The 21,118-nt window shown below is 41.0% G+C and overlaps 1 protein-coding gene across 1 annotated transcript; it reads left to right on the forward strand.

Annotated features, from left to right (window-relative positions):
- The first annotated feature begins 3,211 nt into the window (after positions 1–3,211).
- Positions 3,212–20,820, forward strand: CLRN3 (clarin 3). Its single transcript, XM_060766825.2, has 3 exons — positions 3,212–3,440; positions 10,758–10,937; positions 20,410–20,820. Exons 1-3 carry the CDS (start codon positions 3,212–3,214, stop codon positions 20,679–20,681), a joined length of 681 nt encoding a protein of 226 aa, XP_060622808.2. The 3' UTR covers positions 20,682–20,820.
- Positions 20,821–21,118: the final 298 nt, after the last annotated feature.

Consider the following 21,118-nt stretch of genomic DNA (forward strand, 5'->3'; position numbering starts at 1 on the left):
GAGCGGGAGCTGATAGAGGGAGCTCATCCGCCTCTCCCCAGATTCGAACTTGCGACCTGTCAGTCTTCAGTCCTGCCGGCACAGGGCTTTAACCCACTGTGCCACCGGGGGCTCCTACTGGGACTTGAGTATCTATGATTTTGGTATCCATGATGGGACCTGGGACAAACATGAATAGATACCAAGGGCTCACTATATGTTATGCTGCACCAATAATACTTTCCTAACAGATTTTATGTGATGATGCACACATAACTAGGATAATGTCAATCTTCAAAAACTGTGATCATTTCTTGAAATGTAAGTGTATATTGGATTAAAAAAATACCAAAAATTAAATGAAAGTATAGCTTTCACTAAAGAAGCCCAAATTCTATATTGATTTCTGCATCCAGTTGCTTATATCTATATAAATAAAAATGTAATGTTAGTTTGTGGGATTAACATAAACCCAAAAAAACCCACTGGACGAATTTACACTAAATTTGGACACAATACACCTATCAGGCCAACGAGTGACCATCACTCATAAAAACACGGAAAAACACAGCAGAAGGGACTTAAAAAGCTAAAAATAAAAATAAAAATGCATTACAATGCATGCACAAAACTATATATATATATATATACACACACACACACATACATACACGCAAACACATACATATACACACTAGCGATCCCCTGCCACACGCTGCTGTGGCCCACAAGGGGGTTCTGTGTGGGAGGTTTGGCCCAGTTCTATCGTTGGTGGGGTTCAGAATGCTCTGTGATTGTAGATGAACTATAAATCCCAGCAACTACAACTCCCAAATGTCAAGATTCTATTTTCCCCAAACTCCACCAGTGTTCACATTTGGGCATATTGAATATCCGTGTAGAGTTTGGTCCAGATCCATCATTGTTTGAGTCCACAGTGCTCTCTGGTTGTAGGTGAACTACAACTCCAAAACCAAAGGACACTACCCACCAAACCCTTCCAGTATTTTCTGTTGTTCATGGAAGAACTGTGTGCCAAGTTTGGTTCAATTCCTTCGTTGGTGGGTTTTAGAATGCTCTTTGATTGTAAGTGAACTATAAATCCCAGTAACTACAACTCCCAAATGACAAAATCATTTTTTTGTGAAGGACATACATTGGGTTGTTAGGTGTCTTGTGCCCAAATTTGGTGTCAATTCGTCCAGTGGTTTTTGAATTCTGTTAATCCCACAAATGAACATTACATTTTTATTTATATAGATATACACAAATATATATATACACACACACACATATATACATACACAAAACACATATACACAGACTGAGCCACAGCAACACATGGCAGGGGATGGCTAGTATAAAATAAGAAAATGTTCCTGTATCTATATTTTCTTTGTTTATTTTGCTTTTGAGAGGAAGGACAACATGAGTGGATAAAAAGCCGTATCAGAATTCAGAGAAGCCTTAGTTAGCAAGGGGTCTTGTAAACAACTGGTGGGAGTTGTAGTTGAATCATTCCAGGAGACCAACAGTTCTCCACTTTTGATATCTGGAACCAAGGAAAGGTGTTGAGGGCAAATAAGATTTTTAAGAATCCATTCTCATACAACCAGAGATTCACATTAACCCCTCCATGAGCTGGGATATTATCAATTGAATATGTTCTACTTTTAAACAACAGAAAATGATGTGATGATTGAGGATATCTATTCAAAAGTAAATCCCCTGAAATCAGTGGAGCTTATGTCTAAGAAACAGACGACGGCTGCATCTATGTTCTAGATCCAGACTGTAGAATTGATGCAGCTTGGCACAATTTTAACTGCCATGGCTCAGTGCTAAGGGATCATGGGGATTGTAGTTTGGTGAGGCACCAGCCCTCTTTGGCAGATAGAACCTTGTAAAGACCTTGTAAAACTACAACTCCAATGATTCCATAGCATTCCATAGCATCAAGCCATGGTGGTTAAAGTGGTGTCAAACTGCATTAATTATAGATGTACCCTAAAACATTCAGTTTATATTAGATACAAATTCTATGCTTTCACATTGTGACCTCACTTGTCTAAATGAGCAAACTGACTTCCTTCCAAACAGTTTCCAACACTGGGTTGTTGTAGGTTTTTCATGTTATTTGGCCATGTTCTAGAAGCATTCTCTCCTGACGTTTCACCTGCATCTATGGCAGGCATCCTCAGAAGTTGTGAGGTCTGTTGGAAACTAGTTTCCAACATTATTTGGAAAACTTTCTACTTTCCAAACAGTTTCCAAAATAAACACTGAAGGTTAATGATGTAAAATCAACTTTAGACATCCAGTAAGTGAGTATCTTGTAAACCAGTGGTTCTCAACCTGTGGGTCCCCTTTGACTCCCAGAAATCCTAACAGCTGGTAAACTGGCTAGGATTTCTAGGAGTTGTAGGCCAAAACATGGTTGAGAACCACTGTTGTAAACCCTGAGATGCAACATTAGAGAAATGTTAAAAAGTAAGCAAACGAATAAAATAAAATAACAGAAATAGAAGGCATAGCTTTAATGTGGCTATTTTATGATGGAAAGATAAACTCTACCTGGTCAGAAGAAAGATAATCATTTTGAGACCTAAATCTAGTCTAATCATAGTACTTGTACACCTGTTTCTAATAGAATTATATACAATTGAATTGTAGTGAGTTCTTTTCCATTGCAAACAAAGACATAAATGAGGAAGAGACAAGAAGGAGGGTGTGGTATGTGCGTAATTACAATCTGCTATTGGTTATTTATTGCTTTCAGGAAATAATTACAAAGACAGACTTGACCTTTGAATTAGTCCCAACAGTTTATAATAAAAGAATGCCACAAAAAGTTTTGTGTGAACAAAATTACATGGAAATGGAAATATATGTTTTCCACAGTCTTTTATTGAACTGCAATTAACTAACAAGCGAAAGGAATATGGAAATCTTTCCTGTTCATGATTGGAAGGCTTTCCCGGTTACTGTGGTAACACTTTCCTGCAGACCAGAGTTCATCTGCTTTACATCTTTATTACCACTGCTGTTAGTCCAAAGTTTATGGGCACAACTTTCTGCCAGCGCAGATACCAGTGACAATGCTCTTACTCATTAGTAGTAGAAGAAAAGCTTCTGCTGAGTCAATTTCTTGTTAAAACAGCTGAAGAACTAAGGAAAGTGGGGAAGGAAAGATCTTAAGTCATTTCAGGGAAAAAAAATTCGGTTTGACAAAATGCCATCCCGGCGAAAATCCTTGATGTTTGCCTCAGCGTCTTTGACCAGTATCTGCTCCTTTGTGATAGTTTGCTGTGTCCTTGCAACCAAAAACTGGGTCTCAAGTAAAATCAACTACAAAGAAGGAAATTCAACAGTGGTGATCACCGTTACATATGGACTTTTTGAAGGACTTTGCTCAAGAAATGTGCTTCAAGGAATTGGCAAACCAGACAGCATTTTCCAAGGTAAATAACCATTGCAATGAATGGGCCATTGTTGTTGACAACAGTTTGGTTGGATCCAGTTTTTGTACTTGAGCATTATGGACTTCAGGCCATATCTTTTTCTCATTTGTTTATACATGGTTAGTTATGTGGAAAGCAAGAGTATCAGAAGGAAATAAAGACCAGTAAACCAATTTTTAGAAGGATGTTTGTCTCTCCATATTTGTGGCTTTGATTCTAGCAGATTTGGTTATTCATGGATTTGATCTGAAGTGTTCTCTCTAGCAATCCCAAGGTACTCCAGTTTGACTCTATGGTAAACCTCCTCCAGTTATACTGGAGGATATAGAGATTTCTAGAAATAACAGCTCTTTAAGATTTTCTAGTCCTCCAATGTGATCCAGTGGAAGTTGGCCATAGAGTCATATTGGAAGACCTAGGGCCCATCCAAACAGTACCTTTATTATGGTATCTAGGGCAATAAAGGAGGGGCTGTCCACACAATGTTCTGGGCAGTCCAAAATTAATTCACTACAAACCAGGAAACCCTGGTTTGAAGCTAATTAATTAAATAATGGGTTTATTCTGTGTCTTCTTGGAAGGTGTGGGATAAAACGACTATTTCCGGTTGTGGACTGCGGAATAGTGCTGTCCAGACAGTATTCCCACAGTTTACTGGGCTAAATAAGGAAATGTGATAGAAAATGTGGGATCAGGGTTGACTTATTCATAGGCAAAATTAAAATACACAATTTTGGTTTATGTTATAATTTTGGGTCCAAAAACTACTCTAGACATGAGGTTAACTTATACATGAGTATATATGAAAAGTTATTTAGAACTTTTATAATATTCTACAAATTACAGAAATGAAACATTCTAATTCCTAGTGATGTTCCAGATAGCTAATTCCTCACATTTCATAGTCTATCATGTGAACAGTATAATACCATGTGTGTGTGTACACACATGCACGCGTGCGCACACACACACATATAAAGATTATATATATATATATATATATATATATATTCATAAAGATTCCATTTCCCCTTATAATGAGTTGTCATACTGATTTATAGTTATTCTCCCAGGATTATGTCATTCACACAGATGGAGTCATTGTGTATTCATTAAGAAAAATAAGCCAAACAGTTGGAATGAATGAAACTTTCTCAAGAACATCCTGAATTGATAGCAAAAAAACCCTGTGTCTTCTCTTTTTTGATACAATCCTCACATATCTAGGCCACAGAAGTTGAAGTCAAAGGAAAGGTTTTATATTTTGTTTCCAGAATTTTAGCAAGTGTCCTTGGTAGTCTCCAAATTGTTGACTTATTTATTGTTCCTAGTTCTAAGGGCAGAGCTTCTAAAATGCAAGACGGATGCATACTAAATGCACCGAGTGAATAATTGATAAGAGAGAGAGAGAAAATAACGTTTAAACGTCTGGAAAGTGTTCACATACTCCTGTTGCTAAGCTTTGCAAAAAGATGCATGAAAGAGATTGGGTTGTTGTGAGTTTTCCAAGGTTTATGGCCATGTTCCAGAAGCAATCTCTCCTGACATTTCACTCACATCTATGGCAGGCATCCTCAGAGGTTCTGAGGTCTGTTGGAAACTAGGAAATTTGGGTTTATCTATCTGTGGAATGTCCAGGGTGAGAGAAAGAACGCTTGTCTGTTTGAGGCAAGTGTGAATATTGCAATTGGTCAACTTGATTAACATTTAATGGCCTTACAGCTTCAAAGCCTGGCTGCTTACTGCTGGGGAAATCCTTTGTTGAGAGGTGTTAGCTGGCCCTGATTGTTTCATGTCTGGAATTCCCCTGTTTTTTGAGTGTTGCTCTTTATTTACTGTCCTGATTTTAGAGTTTTTTTAAATACTGGTAGCCAGATTTTGTTCATGCGCACGGTTTCCTCCTTTTTGTTGAAATTGTCCACATGCTTGTAGATTTTAATGGCTTCTCTGTTTAGTCTGACATGGTGATTGTTAGAGTGGTCCAGCATTTCTGTGTTCCCAGATAATATACTGTGTCCAGGTTGGCTCATCAGGTGCTCTGCTATGGCTGACTTCTCGGGTTGAAATAGTCTGCAGTGCCTTTAATGATCCACTAAGGAAATCCAACAAATGCTATGTGCAGCTAAGGACAAGAGGGATTCTCTCACCTCTGCAGGAGTCTACTGTATACCATGCAACTGTGGACAAGTCTACATAGCGACCACTAAATACAGCACCCAAACATGAATCAAGGAGAATATATATATATATATATATATATATATATATATATATATATTCATTCCTCAATGGGTTAAAGCATATAATCTTTTGTGGCTTTCAGGAAGCACTTCCTTATTTGTAATTTTTGTCTTGAAACTGGCCAAAGCAACTTCAATGACATTTGGATTTCAAGCAGCTATATGTCTCAATGGATTGTAGCAGGCCTCTAGTTTTCTTGTTATATTGAAGTATTACCTCCTGATAAGTTGTGACAGCTTCTCTTTTAGTTTCAAATGACGTACCATTTGGAATTTTCATTTAAAATTTGGCATTACAATATGAACAGCAGTCCAAAATGGCTTGTCAAGTTTTGAGATGTCTAGCCATTTATTTTATTGTACTACTGTAGATGTATTAGTTAAATTATTATCCAGTCTTTCCTCCAAACAAGGATCCTATTTATAATCTATCCAAAATATGTTTTCACAATGCTTAAATGGTCATTTTCTTAACTTTCTGTGCCCCTTAATGAGATTGTTGATCTTTTATCATCTGCATGCTTAAAAATCATATCATCAAAGTTTGGACTGCTTTTATTGCTGTGATGTGATAACTTATTTTAATTTCCTTCACAAATCCTTGTTTAAGGCCCAGCATTTCCTTTTTAAAACTACAATTAGGTTGTTGTATCCAATAACTGTTTTTCTAAAAGACACTGGATACTATAAAAAGTACAACTAAGATTGACATAATAGGCAGACAGAGCAAAGTAACTATTGTGTAAAACTGACAGTATAATTTTATAGTCCAATAAAGTGCAAGCAATGGCATACACCATATGCTAGAGTAGTGAAACAATGGTTAGCATTGTATTAGTGTCATACACATATGTAAGATGCATTGTGCATGATGGATAAATGATTAATCAAAGCACAACAGAAGTATTCTGCTCACAGCAACCCAAATGGAGTCACACATACAACAATATTGTGCACTGGGTTTACATTCTGTGCTCATTGTGCATTGCAGTTGCACATCATGTTTGGACATTGCTCACAGCTCATTGCTTATGGCACACTGTACAATGACACCTAGCCATTGACATGTGTTGCACAATGTTGCTCTTCTGTATGGGGATTGTGAAGTGTTGGTTCAGCATACCTCTATGTGTGGACATTTTTGCTATACTTAGGGCATGTGAGATCGAAGCCAAAGTCTGATGATGTTTATTAAGCCACTAGCTTGGGGATCCAGTGGTGCTCGGGTTATTTGAGAAAGGCGTTGTTTGTTTTTCGAAGTTTGGTAATATTAATTTGGTAAACCTGGGATGTCATCCTGTGGCAGAGGAAACACGTCAAATCTAAGATGAAATGTTCCCCAAATGAAAGCATTCATTGGATGGTGGGCCATAGTGTTTGGGGAGGACATTGGCAGCGTTCGGGCTTCATGTTCATGGAGCTCGCTATAACCTGCAATGTCAGTTGAGGGAGTGCCTTCGGAGGCTTCTCAGCACTTGGAACTATAGCCTGTTTGTGGAGGCCAGAGACTGTCTGTATGAGTGGACACACCTGTGCCACATACACATATACACATTTTTCACTTTTATTATGTGTATAGATGAAAAGGTGAAGGCAGCTAACTGGGCACAGGAACAAAATGTAGGAAGTGCTGTAAAACACTGCAATGAAGTAGTTGCTGTTATACAGCAGTTCTTGAGCAGCTAGGAATTTTCTCGCAAGAGCAATTTGCTCATATAATAAAAGGTCAGTTAATTAGTAGCCTTGCTGGACAACTAATAAAGGCTTCTGATATTATCCTTGAAATTTATTGTGGGTGCTATTCTGCTGAACAGTGTACTTGATCATCACTTTTACATCATGGATGTTCAACAGTGCAAAGCACACCAACCTTAATCACACTCTTAATAGGCTGCCATTAATGATTTATATGCTGTAATAAACAACCATAGCTTTGTGGACTTCTCAGAATAGAAGCAGAATGACTTGGCACACCTTTAGAAGTTTTTATTTGCCTCCCAACATTTTTTCAATTCTTGTGTTATCCGGGAGAAAATCTACTCGACATACTGTCTGAAGTGAGACCTTGATATCTGCTATGAGTTGGTTACAGGTTGACCCCTATGGATATCAAAGTCTGTGGATATTTCTGTCCCATTATGTTATAGTAAATGTTATAGTAAAACATGTCACTTATATAAGACTAGCCATCCCCTGCCACGCATTGCTGTGGCCCAGTCTGCTGATCTGGAAAATAAAGTAATGAGAAAGTGTTGGTTTCTAATATATGTAATTTCTTTATACTTGTGGGTAAACGGTATTTCTTGTTGTTTCTTTGTCAGTGTTGATGTGGAGTTTGTCTTATGTGCCTTCTCTGGAACATGCAACATATAATTGTCCTTCTTTAGGGGTCCCTTTCAAATCTATATTATATGTGTGTGCGCGAGAATCATATATATCTATTTATATATATATGGCTGGAAGTCCTTTTGTCAGGAAGGCTTTGATTACGTTTTCTTGCCCTGGTGAAGGAGGGCCTTAAGTATTTTCTGTTGGTCATGGGGGTTCGGTGTGAGAAGTTTTCCCTAATTCTGTCATTCGTGGGATTCAAAATGCTCTTTGTTTGTAGGTGAACTGTAAATCCCAGTAAATACAACTCCCAAATATCAAGGTCTATTTTCCCCAAACTCTATCTGTGTCCATATTTGGGCAAATGGAATATTTGTGCCAAGTTTGGTCCAGATCCATCATAATTTGAGTCTACAGTGCTCTCTGGATGTAGGTGAACTACAACTCCAAAAACTCAAGGTCAATGCCCACCAAACCCTTTTAGTGTTTTCTGTTGGTCATGGGAGTCCTGTGTGCCACATTTGGTTCAATTCCATCATTGGTGGAGTTCAGAAGGCTCTTTGATTGTAGGTTAACTAGAAATCCCAGCAACTACAACTCCCAAATGACAAAATCTTTTCTTTTTTTTTTTAGTGATGATCACTCCTTGGGTTAGTAGGTGTCTTGTGGCCAAATTTGGCAGCAATTTCTCCAGTGGTTTTTGAGTTATGTTAATCCCACAAATGAACATTACATTTTTATTTATATAGATAACAAAATCAAGTTTAACTTCTTTGGGTTTTTAGAAATATTTTCTATCAATGGATGGTTGAATTCTTCGGTGCTGAATTGTGGATGCAAAGGGACAACTGAATTGTATCTTTAACCACATAGTCTGCCACCATAGTTAGAAGAATAGTCATATATAACTTTAAATATCTTGTTAAAATTAAAAGAATTCCATTCAGCATTCGTATTCTTCCTTTCCATGCTCATTTCACACACACAGAGGCAAATTTGACAGTTTTGCTCACAAAATGTACTTGCTAAAAAGAAAAAAGCTGCCCTAAATTCTGTACTTGGAAAAAAAAGTAGGATATTAAATAATGTTATTTATGTATCAGAAATACCTCTGTTTTAATTCTTAAGACATAACAATGCTCTGTTTGTGAAATCACAGAGCAAAGAAGATGCAGCATGCATCTGAAACGTCATGTTGTTACAATATCAAACATTTAATTCGATGATGTTTAACAATGGAAAAGGCCAATCAGCATTTATTGTAATTATCATTTATAGCATTTATTCTATTAATCATAACTTCAAAAGGACAATCAGCATTTATTGTATTAATCATAACTTTAATCTGTCTGGGGTTTTTTCTGTGTCAAGAGTGACTTGAGAAACTGCAAGTCGCTTCTGCTATGAGAAAATTGGCCATCTGCAAGGACATTGCCCAGGGAACTCCTGTATGTTTGATTTTTTGCCATCCTTGTGAAAGGCTTCTCTCATGTCCCCACATGGGGAGCTGAAGCCGACAGGGAGCTCAACCCTCTCTCCCCAGACTGAAACACTAACTTATCGGTCAGTAGTCCTGCTGGCACAACGGTTTAACCCACTGTACCACTGGGAGCTCCATTTTATCTGTATGGTATACAGTGATTGCTGCTGGCTTCTATATCAATGATGTAATGAGTCTACTCCAGATTTTAACCCATTTGTTAATGAAGTTGTCCAAAGTGCTGAGCTTTATAGTCAAAATAGCTGCAGTATCTTGAAAATAGTCTAGCATAGGCATGGGCAAACTTTGGCTCTCCAGGTGTTTTGGACTTCAACTCCCAGAAATCTCAGTCAACTTACTGGCTGTTAGGAATTATGGGAGTTGAAGTCCAAACACAAAAGTGCTGAAGTTTGCCCATGCCTGGTCTTGCACCTTTAAAGCTAGCCAAAACCAGAAATTGATTTACCAATTCACAAACATTAACTATTGCTCGGGCTGCTTTTCAACAATGCAAAAAGCAAGCAAGAAAAGAACGCCTTTCCTAAATTCCAATTACAGTAAAAGTAGGGATCACCTAACTTTCCTGAGGTTGCTAGACTAAAATTGTCATTTGGTTTAGCCAGAATACCAATGGTGAGAAGCGAGTGTCCCAGTTATCTTCTCCAAACGCATCCTTGATATACAGTGGGTTTGAAAATAGAATGCCCGGCAGACAGAAGCACACATATATTTACATCAAGGATCGGGGTATCATTGAGATCCTGCTTAGCTCAGGAAAACCAATCACAGGGTTAGACTCACTTTGCACAAATATATATATTTCTGGTGCCCTGCCTCATCTTTCTAACTGCCCCCAAAGTCTCAATTTTGATTCCTTGCAAATGTTTGTTTTCACTAATATGAGTGCCTGAAAAGTTGAGTTGACATTTGTTGTTTGGTTTAGTTTTTAGTTCAAACTGTCCAATTGCTGGAAATAAAATACAAATAATCACTCAAGAATTCCATGGAAGGGTTGTGAAAACACTGAATGAGCTAAACATGTCCTAAGATTTAGGTCATGCTTCACAGGCTCTGCTTATAGATAATTATACTCTCTAGAGAATCAAACATGCCTAATCGTATTTGGTGATGGCCTTCATGCGCATCTACTGTTTCTTAGCATGGGTGCATATTTTTAGCTTTTTACATCATAATTCATAGAAATCTTTTCACATAATACCTAAAGTATTAATCTCTGCAGCTTTTGATATCCGAAATATTATTTTTCAGTTACAGATTTACTGGAAAATACCACAATGAAGACTTTCAACATTATAATTATCCTTCTGCTGGTTCTTCATTTGTTTAGCACCTTCCTCAGTTTTGTGTTTACATCGTATAATGCCATTAGCAATCCTTATCAAACCTTTTTGGGTCCTATTGGAGTCTACACCTGGAATTGCATTTCTGGTAAGTAATGTGCATTGCACTTTGGAATATTTTTGAAAACTTGATAATGCAATATGATTATGTAATTGTTAACTCAAAAGATTTTTAAAAGTCAAAGTCAACAATGCATGGAACTATTTGTTTATGTGAGATTTGAAATCAGAGAATCATATTTTATAGCATGGTTTAAATTCTGCACTAACTGAAATGTTTATATTAAAATCCTTCATAAATTTTATTTTCTGACAAATAATGAAAAGTCCAAAAGAGCAATGAAGCCCAAGCTCAATAAACATCTGATAGATAGCCTGAAACAAACCAAAAATTCATCAAGAGCCAAATTAAACTAAACTAAAATTGATAAAGAACTAGTATGCAAAGCCTATATATGCTAGAAACAGCCTTCCAAATCTAAATGAACCTGTAGTTTTCAGTGTAAACCGAACTAAGCATAATTTGGCACACTCAACTACTATAAATATAGTTGATTAAGACGCAAAGTGATAACACTGCTCCTAAATTTGTTCTGGATCCAAGAAGGATGCAGTATTTATGTATTATTATTATTATTATTATTATTATTATTATTATTATTTCCCGCCTCTCCTCATGGCTTGAGACAGATGACAAAACTGCTAAAAACACATAATCATTGGCAAGATAGTGCTGGCGCCGAGCCGCGGCTGGGTCGGGAGGCTGTCCCCCACCATCAGGAGAGCCCACCCTGCCGACTTAGAGGCCTGGTCCCTGGAGGAACCGTCCGAGGAGGTCATCGTTGCCGGACGAGCTCGTCCCCACCTTCCAGCTTGAAGCGAGCTCGCCATCTTTGGGCGAATCCGCCCTGTAGGCACGGAGACGCGGAGACTGGGGCCCTGGGAACCACCCAGGTAGAGATCAACGTGTGTGCCTGGCCTCTTTGCTGACAGGCCTTTCGAGACTCCTACAGGGGCCTGACCATTGTATAGACCCACCTTGGTGCAGACCGGCTTTCTCGCTGAGCAAGAGTGTTAACTGTCTATCTGTGCTGCCCCACCCCCGAGTTACCAACTCCGGAAGCCCATCCGCTGGCTTACAATCCGTCTAGATACTCTGGGGTCACGGCAATATTCAATTAATTACCATCACCACCATCCATAATAGGAGTTGTATAATTCCAACCAGTCCATTCCGGGCAACCAGTGTTGTCATTTGCCATCTGTAATAGGATAAGAGCACTTAGGCGCCTGCCTCGATTGCCAGATTGCACCAGCACTTCGCCCCTTCCCCCGACCCTCTATGCCGCACTTTATTATCATTAGTTAGAGCACTTTAGACCTAGCACTTTACTGAGATCTGCACTTTATTAATGCGCTTTTAGACCTTGCACTTTATTAATGTGCCTTTGAATGTGTGCTGCTGCTAGCTAATTACGATCATCACGTTAACTGACGATCTGCTCCCAATTCTAAGCACTTTATGAACTGTCCCACTGTAGCAGTCGGAACATCAATTACCATCAATTACTATCTGTATTGCTGCTACCCATGTGGTCCCCTGCCCCTATTTGTGTATTGTTCCTGTTGCTTTTTTGTAGCGGAGGGGGCAGAAGAGGTGGTGTGCGGGAGCTTACGAGTGAAGATGGGGTGGGGAGGGGGGAGGAGAGGGTGAGGGGATGTTGGCAAGAACCTATAAGCCTAACAACAAGTGTAGAAGAAAGGGATCGTATGGCTCTGAACTGCGGCATGGAGGGGGGGAGGTGTTCCACTAGCCGTGGGGCCCCCATAGAGGTCGTGGTGGGAAGGAGGAGATGCGGGAGACGGAGACCTCGAATTCGGCTTAATTCGGACCGCTTATCCAAATTAACTATTCCCAATCGGTCTCCGAAGGTAAATTGGTGTAACCAGGTGAGCGGGCCCTCTGGCTTGAAGGTGGTGTTGTTGAACGCCAGGTCTGTCAACGGAAAGTCATCTTGGATCCAGGATTTAATCCTGGAGGAGCGGGCAGATCTGGCGTGCATCACGGAGACCTGGTTGGATGAAGCGGGGGGCGTAAACCTCTCCCAGCTTTGTCCTCCAGGTTTCGCCGTGCAACACCAACCAAGAGCCGGAGGACGGGGAGGCGGTGTCGCAGTGGTCTATAGAGATTCCATCCATCTAACCAGGAGCCCCATCCCGCAGACCACAAATTTTGAATGCGTCCACCTGAGGGTGGGTGACCGGGACAGAATAGGGATTCTGCTAGTGTACCGTCCACCTCGCTGCACTACAGTCTCCCTACCTGAGCTAGCGGGGGTGGTCTCGAGCCTGGCGGTGGAGTCCCAACGGCTCCTTGTGCTGGGGGACTTCAACATCCACGCCGAGGCAACCCTCACAGGTGCGGCTCAGGACTTCATGTCCGCCATGGCAACCATGGGGCTGTCCCAACGAGTAACTGGCCCCACCCACTGCGCTGGACACACATTGGACTTGGTTTTCTGTCAGGGATGGGAGCAAGGTGGCGGTGTGGAGGAGTTGTCTAGCTCTCCGTTGCCATGGTCCGACCACTTCCTGATTAGATTTAGACTCACTGCGTCCCCTAACCTCCGCAAGGGTGGAGGACCCATTAGGATGGTCCGCCCCAGGAGGCTAATGGATCCGAGTGGATTCCTGACGGCTCTTGGGGAGTTTCCCGCCGCCGCGGTAGGTGATCATGTCGAGGCCTTGGTCGCTCTCTGGAATGGGGAGATGACCAGGGCTATTGACAAGATCGCTCCGGAACGTCCCCTCTCGAGTAACCGAGCTAAACCAGCCCCTTGGTTCACTGAGGAGCTGGCAGCGATGAAGCGAAAGAAGAGGGTTCTAGAGAGCGTGTGGCGCTCAGACCCAAGCGAGTCAAACCGAACACGGTTCGTGTCCTTTTTAAGGGCATATGCCGCGGCAATAAAAGCCGCAAAGAAAACCTTCTTTGCGGCCACTATTGCGTCTGCTAAAAACCGTCCGGCGGAGTTGTTCCGGGTTGTCAGAGGTCTTTTAACTCCCCCAACTTCAGGTGGGAGCCCTGACAACTCGGCAGCACGCTGTGAAGCATTTGCTCGGTTCTTTGCAGACAAAGTCGCTTTGATCCGCGCTGGGCTGGACGCCGCATTAGATGCAGTCTCTGTGAATGTGACTCAAGCACCTGCTTGTCCGATTTTGTTGGATTCTTTTCAGTTTGTGAAACCCGAGGATGTGGACAAGATACTTGGAGGAATGAGACCCACCACGTCCATCCTAGACCCCTGCCCATCCTGGCTTCTGAAAGAGGCCAGAGGGGGATTGGCCGAGTGGGTAACGGTGGTGGTTAATGCCTCCCTTCGGGAAGGCAAGATTCCAGCGAGCCTAAAACAGGCTATTGTAAAGCCGCTGTTGAAGAAACCATCACTCGACCCCACCAAATTGGACAACTTTCGGCCTGTTTCCAATCTTCCCTTCTTGGGCAAAGTCATGGAAAGCGTGGTGGCCTCACAACTCCAGGTATTCTTGAGAGACACGGATATTCTGGATCCGGCACAGTCTGGTTTCAGACCGGGACATGGTACCGAGACGGTCTTGGTCGCCTTAGTGGATGATCTGCGCCGGGAGCTAGACAGGGGGAGTGTGTCCCTGTTGGTGCTCCTGGACCTCTCAGCGGCCTTCGATACTGTCGACCACGGTATTCTTCTGGGGCGCCTTGCAGAGATGGGTCTTGGGGGCACTGCTTTGCAGTGGCTCCGGTCATTTCTGGAGGGTCGTACTCAGAAGGTGTTGCTGGGGGACTCCTGTTCAGCGCCACAGCCATTGATCTGTGGCGTTCCTCAGGGTTCCATCTTGTCCCCCTTGCTGTTTAATATCTACATGAAGCCGCTGGGTGAGATCATCCGGAGTTTCGGGGTGCGGTGTCACCTGTACGCAGATGATGTCCAACTCTGTCACTCCTTCCCACCTGCTACTAAGGAGGCCGTCGAAGTCCTGAACCGGTGCCTGGCCGCTGTAATGGTCTGGATGAGGGCGAACAAACTGAAATTAAATCCAGACAAGACAGAGGTACTCCTGGTCAGTCGCAAGGCCGAACAGGGTATAGGGTTACAGCCTGTGCTGGACGGGGTCGCACTCCCCTTGAAGGCGCAGGTTCGCAGCTTGGGTGTGACCCTGGACTCATCGCTGAGCCTGGAGCCTCAGGTTTCAGCGGTGACCAGGGGAGCATTTGCACAGCTTAGGCTCGTGCGCCAGCTGCGCCCGTATCTTGGGAAGTCTGACTTGGCCACGGTGGTACACGCTTTGGTCACATCCCGCCTCGACTACTGCAACGCTCTCTACGTGGGGCTGCCCTTGAAGACGGCCCGGAAGCTACAGCTAGTCCAACGCGCGGCAGCCATGGTGTTAACAGGAGCAGGGCGCAGAGAGCATACAACGCCCCTGCTGTCCCAGCTCCACTGGCTGCCGATTCGCTACCGGGCCCAATTTAAGGTGCTGGTATTATCCTACAAAGCCCTAAACGGTTCCGGCCCAAAATACCTTGCAGACCGCATCTCGGCCTACGAGCCCACGAGGGCCTTGAGATCATCCGGGGAGGCCCTTCTCTCGGTCCCGCCTGCCTCACAGGCACGGCTGGCGGGGACGAGAGAGCGGGCCTTCTCGGTGGTGGCCCCCCGGCTGTGGAACACCCTCCCTGCTGAAGTTAGACAGGCGCCCTCCTTGTTGGCCTTTCGGAGAGGCCTGAAAACATGGCTCTTCGAGCAGGCCTTCAACTGAGAGTATCGTGAGCGACACTGGAATGGACTAGGATTATGAAACTGGCTATGACCCCAGGACTCGGCGAAGCGGATTTTTTAGTATAAGTATATGTTATGTTGTATTGTCTGGTTTGTATTGTCTAGATTTATTGTACTCTGTCCTTTTTTGTTGCTGTTCACCGCCCCGAGTCGCCTTCGGGCTGAGAGGGGCGGTCAATAAATGCAAAAAATAAATAAATAAATAATAAATAAATAAAAACATTCAACATAATACACATATTAAAGCATATTTCTACGAAAATACACATTAAAATACTTAGAACAAAGATAAAACATAAGACACGAGTTTAAAAATTGTGATTAAAACTGACTGGGTAAGACTGCCAGATGGTTTTAAAATTCTGACAGCTCATTTAGCTGTTGGAGATCTTCCAGCAGATTGTTCCACAGTCTTGGGGTAGCCAGTAAAAACTTCCTCTGAGTAAGGTTGCCAGTCAGGTTCTAGTTGGCTGGGGTAACTAACCACCCCCATAGGACCTCAGTATGCAGGGTGGATTCTACGGAAGAAGGTAATCCTTTAGGTAACCTGGACCCAAACCATGTAGGGATTTCAAGGTCTAAACCAACACTTTGTGCTTTGCCCAGAAACTCATTGGCAGCCAGTGAGTGGCTTTAGTAGTGATGTAATAGGCTCACTCCTGGATGTTCCTGTGACCAATCTGGCTGCTGTATTTCGTACTAACTGGAGTTTCCAAACTTGGTACAAAGGTAGCCCAATGTAAAGCACATTGCAGAAGTTCACCCTTTCAAGAGTGTATTTTCCTTCCTAGTAGATTTCTCTCACTTCCTGTTGTCTCAGCACCGTTGTTAACTGTGAGTCTTTTGTAAGTTGGATGTTTGTAACTCTGGGACTCATAGTTGCCTCATTCTGTTAATGATGGAATATTGTTCTTCTCCTTTGCATTAGTGAAAATTCTATAATTTCTATAGACTGGTCTGCAGTTGCTGAACTGTTCTTACTACTCCTTGATATTTTAATGGATCCTAATATTACCCTTTGGGATTTCTCCTTGAAAAAAAAAACTAGCACACCTACCTGGATCTTTGATCTGTCATAGTTATACACCATACAAACATTCTTGACGCATGGTATTTAAAACTTGTGAGCATAGTTAGATACTTGACCCATTTTGGAACTGAAAAAAAAAAGCTGAAAAAATAGGGCAAAACTTTGCTGCAAAAAGAATTAGCAATACACTTGAGGGGGAAAAGTATTTTCCAGATTCATCGGAAAGTTGTGATATGTAGACTGTAAGATGAACTCCGTCAAACATTTCCCTGGGGAGATAACCCTTCATTCCCCTATTAAGCTTACATCTGGTTTCCTTTGATGTATTTTGCTATCCTTCTGATCCTGCGACTGAAATAACTCCATTTCTTACACTAAATATGTCTCAAGAGGCTCCTGCTTTTTGTAACAGAAGCCTTTGGACTAAAAGAATTTATTCAGTAGGAAAAGAGTCTAATATTGCAAAACATATCAGTACTAGATAGAAGCAACAGAGTCCTCCCTGTCTGTTGCTTTCCAGATGACTTGGACTACAACTGATACCATCCACACACAGCCAGTAGGGATCTTAATAAAAACATTTTCCCAATTTCATTGGAGATGATGTAGTTGGGAAATCCTGGTTAAGGAAAGGGGTATACAAGAAGCCTGGTTTTTAAAACAGGAAATACTATGTGCTTTCCAATGGTTTTAATTTGATGTTTTAATTGAATTGATTATTGATTTTTAAAACCTTGATTTTAGATAATTTGTTTTAACTTACATTGTAAGCTACTTTGAGTCTCATTTTGGTGGAAAGGCAGGATAAGATAAAGGTAAAAGTTTTCCCCTGACACTAAGTTCAGTCTGACTCTCGAGGTTGGTGCTCATTTCCATTTATAAGTCGAAGAGCTGGCATTGTCTGTAGACACCTCCAAGGTCATGTGGCTGTCATCACTGCATGGAGCACCATCAAATAAATGATATAAATGAAATCAAATAAATAAATACAGTTCATCACAGTTACTAACTGGAACGCCATACAGGGAGAGAACCACTCCCATGTTATGGCAGCTCCATTGGTTGCCGGTCCGCTTCTGGGCTAAATACACAGTACTGGTTTATTACATATAAAGCCATATGAGCTTCAGGCCCAGACTATTTGAAAAACCATATCTCTTCGTACAAACCAGCACGAGTACTGTGGTCCATAGGGGAGGGCTTTCTCTCGGTCCCACCCTTGTCGCAAGTGTGGCTGGTGGGGACGAGAGAGGGGGCGTTCTCCATGGCTGCCCCCTGCCTCTGGAACTCCTTCCCAAAATAACTAAAATTGGCCCCCTCTCTCCTCTCCTTTAAAAAGCTTTTAAAGACCTACCTATGTAATCTAGTTTATGGAGAGGAGGATTAGTATACCTTACACACATCCTCACCTTGATATTGGATACTCATATCAGCCCACTGATTTTATACTCTATTTTGTGCTCTTAATGTACTGTGTTTTAATTGGTACGACGTCTTGTGTTATATTATGTTCATTTAGTTTAATCTTTGGTTTAATTATGTAAAAGTTTTATAAGTTATACTGAGTTCGTTTTATTTCATGTTTTATGTCTTGATTGCTGTTTGTTTTAGGCATTAATTGTTTGCCATTTTTGTTACTCTTTGGAAACCGCCCTGAGTCCCTTCGGGGGGAGAGGGCGGGTTATAAATAAGGTGGTATTATTATTATTATTATTATTATTATTACCACAGCTGCCAGGAAATGTCTTGCAAACAGACATTCTTGGCTAGAGAGGTCTGCTTCAGGGGAGAGCGCTGGAGATCTCCAGCAGAGAACTCCAAGAATAGAATTCTGGCTGTTAAAGTAGGATCAGAGAACTGTCACATCTAGATATACTCTACTTCAAATACAGTTGACCCTCCATACAATAATAATAATAATAATAATAATAATAATAATAATACTTTATGTATAATATTTATTTATTTATTTACAACATTTATATGCCACCCTTCTCACCCCGAAGGGAACTCAGAGTGGCTTTCTCTCTCTCTCTCTCTCTCTCTCTCTCTCTCTCTCTCTCTCTCTTTATATATATATATATCACACAATATATTATATTATTAGCATAGTACAATATCAGTATTATATATTACTATATTGTACTATAACATTATATTGTAACATTATTAGTAATATTACATGTAATATAAAATATATAATTATAACATATTATTAGCAGTATTATATTGTATTACATTATAATATTATAAATATGTATGGATATACATTATATTATATTATAATATTAGCATAGCACAGGAGACAAGATGGAACTGTCCCCTGATCCCCTCTCTCTTCACTCTGGCCCAAAGCGACAGTTGGTGCTGCGGGGAGGGGTCCCCAACTATCCCCAATGGATAGATATTGCGCCCTATCTCCCCAAGTGGACTCAGGTTGGTCTCCAACAAAAAACGGCAAAAATTCAATGCCATAATTAACTAAACAAAATAGACAACCCCAGAAACCCAGAAATAAGTCCACATCTATAACAAAGTAATGACATAATCAATCTACCATTACACATCTGACATCAAAACAAAACACAAATCTAACTAGATTTAAAATACATTAAAATTATTTAAAAAATTAAGCAGCCATTTCTGATAAATGATAACTATGCATAGTATTCTAATCCTCCTCCTCTCTACATGCAAGAGAACATAAATGTGTTTTAGCTGTAGTTTAAAAGAGAGTAGGAAGGGGCTGTTTTTATTTCTTTAAGGAGAGAGTTCCAGAGGCAGGGGTGGGGTTTCTGGGAGTTGAAGTACAAAACACCTGGAGGTCTGAAGTTTGCCCACACCTGCTCCTTATCTATGGATTCTGCATCCACACATTCAATCATCCACAGCTTGAAAATATCCCTTCCCTCTAAAGAAAAGCCTCCTAAAAGCAAAGCTTGATTTTCCCATTTAAGGGACACCATTTTACTAAGCTAATTGATATAATGGGACTTGAGCATCCATGGATTTGAGTATCCACAGCAAGTCTTGGAACCAAATATCAGCAAATACCAAGGGTTCATCATCCATGCTTCTTCAAATTTATTTGTTTATTTGAAACGTTTATATACCGATTTTCTCACCTCCGTAGAGGGACTCAGACCGGTTTCTGAGTCCCTCTACTTTCCCAGTTTGATGATTGGGCCAAAGTTCATATTAAATATATAATGAGCCTTCTCGAAAGAGAACTCAAAATAATGTATAGACCTCACTACCTCTGAGGATGCTTGCCATAGAGGCAGGCGAAACGTCAGGAGAGAATGCCTCTAGAACATGGCCATATAGCCTGGAAAAAACTACAACCCAGTGATTCCGGCCATTAAAACCTTCGACAATACAATGTATAGTTTACATGTGGTTTTGTTTTTGTCCACTTGACTAAACCACAGTGTTCATATTACCAGTGAGGAGGTTCAGGGAGGTCTTGAAATGCAGAGTAAACATAAATTAGACAAAATACAGGGAGCAAAGTGCTGCTGGATTTCATTAAAACTCCTTCCATTTCATCCAGTAATTAAAACTCTGTTCCATTAGTACTGATCTTTGCTCCCACCCCAAGACACTTTGATTCAGTATATTTTGTTCATGAGAGGGGAAAAACCCAATAAGCATTACTTATTGGCTGATCATTCCCCCTGAAATAATATCAGCACCATTTTCTTTCCTATGTTTAGGAGTCTGCTGTCTTCTGATTTTGATATTGTTTCCTGTGAATGTGGAAGTGAATGAACTGTCTGCGGAGCTGGCAACCAAGCATTGCACATCTCCAAGAGGACCCAAGACCTCCAACAATTATGGATATTCATACTGGATCATGCTTCTGATGGCCCTTTTCAATGCGGCAACTGTTATCATAATTGTATTCTACCAACGAGCGAGGTATTCAAAAAGGAAAGAACAGGAGAGACCTATGGAATGCGCTCCAAAAGATGGCATTTTATTTTAATGGAATCAACATTCTGGGATCGCCCCTATTTTGGAATCAAACTGTTTACTTCAAGATCCAACCATTATTAGATTTTTGTGTGTCCTGTGGACTCATGTAGTGTGGATAATTCTATCCAATTATATTATTTAACTCAGTGATTTCCAAACTCTGCTCCTCTATATATTTTGGACTTTAACTCCCTGAAGTCCCAGTTGAGCCTGGGAGCTGAACTTACTTGGAACACGATGGTTTGGGAAATATATGGTTTAAATGAATAAACACAAGACTAGACTATCAGGACTGGTAGTAGAAATTCCTACTCTCAGTTTAGGTGGTTATTTATTAAGCTATAATGGTAGATAATTTATTTCAGTTATCTTTCACAAGGGTCTTTCCAACTAGGACTGCAAAGCTAAATACAAACTGCTAGAGTAAACACCTATTTTGGAGCCTTA

Source organism: Anolis sagrei, chromosome 3, assembly GCF_037176765.1.
Source record: "Anolis sagrei isolate rAnoSag1 chromosome 3, rAnoSag1.mat, whole genome shotgun sequence".
NCBI lineage: Eukaryota > Metazoa > Chordata > Lepidosauria > Squamata > Dactyloidae > Anolis > Anolis sagrei.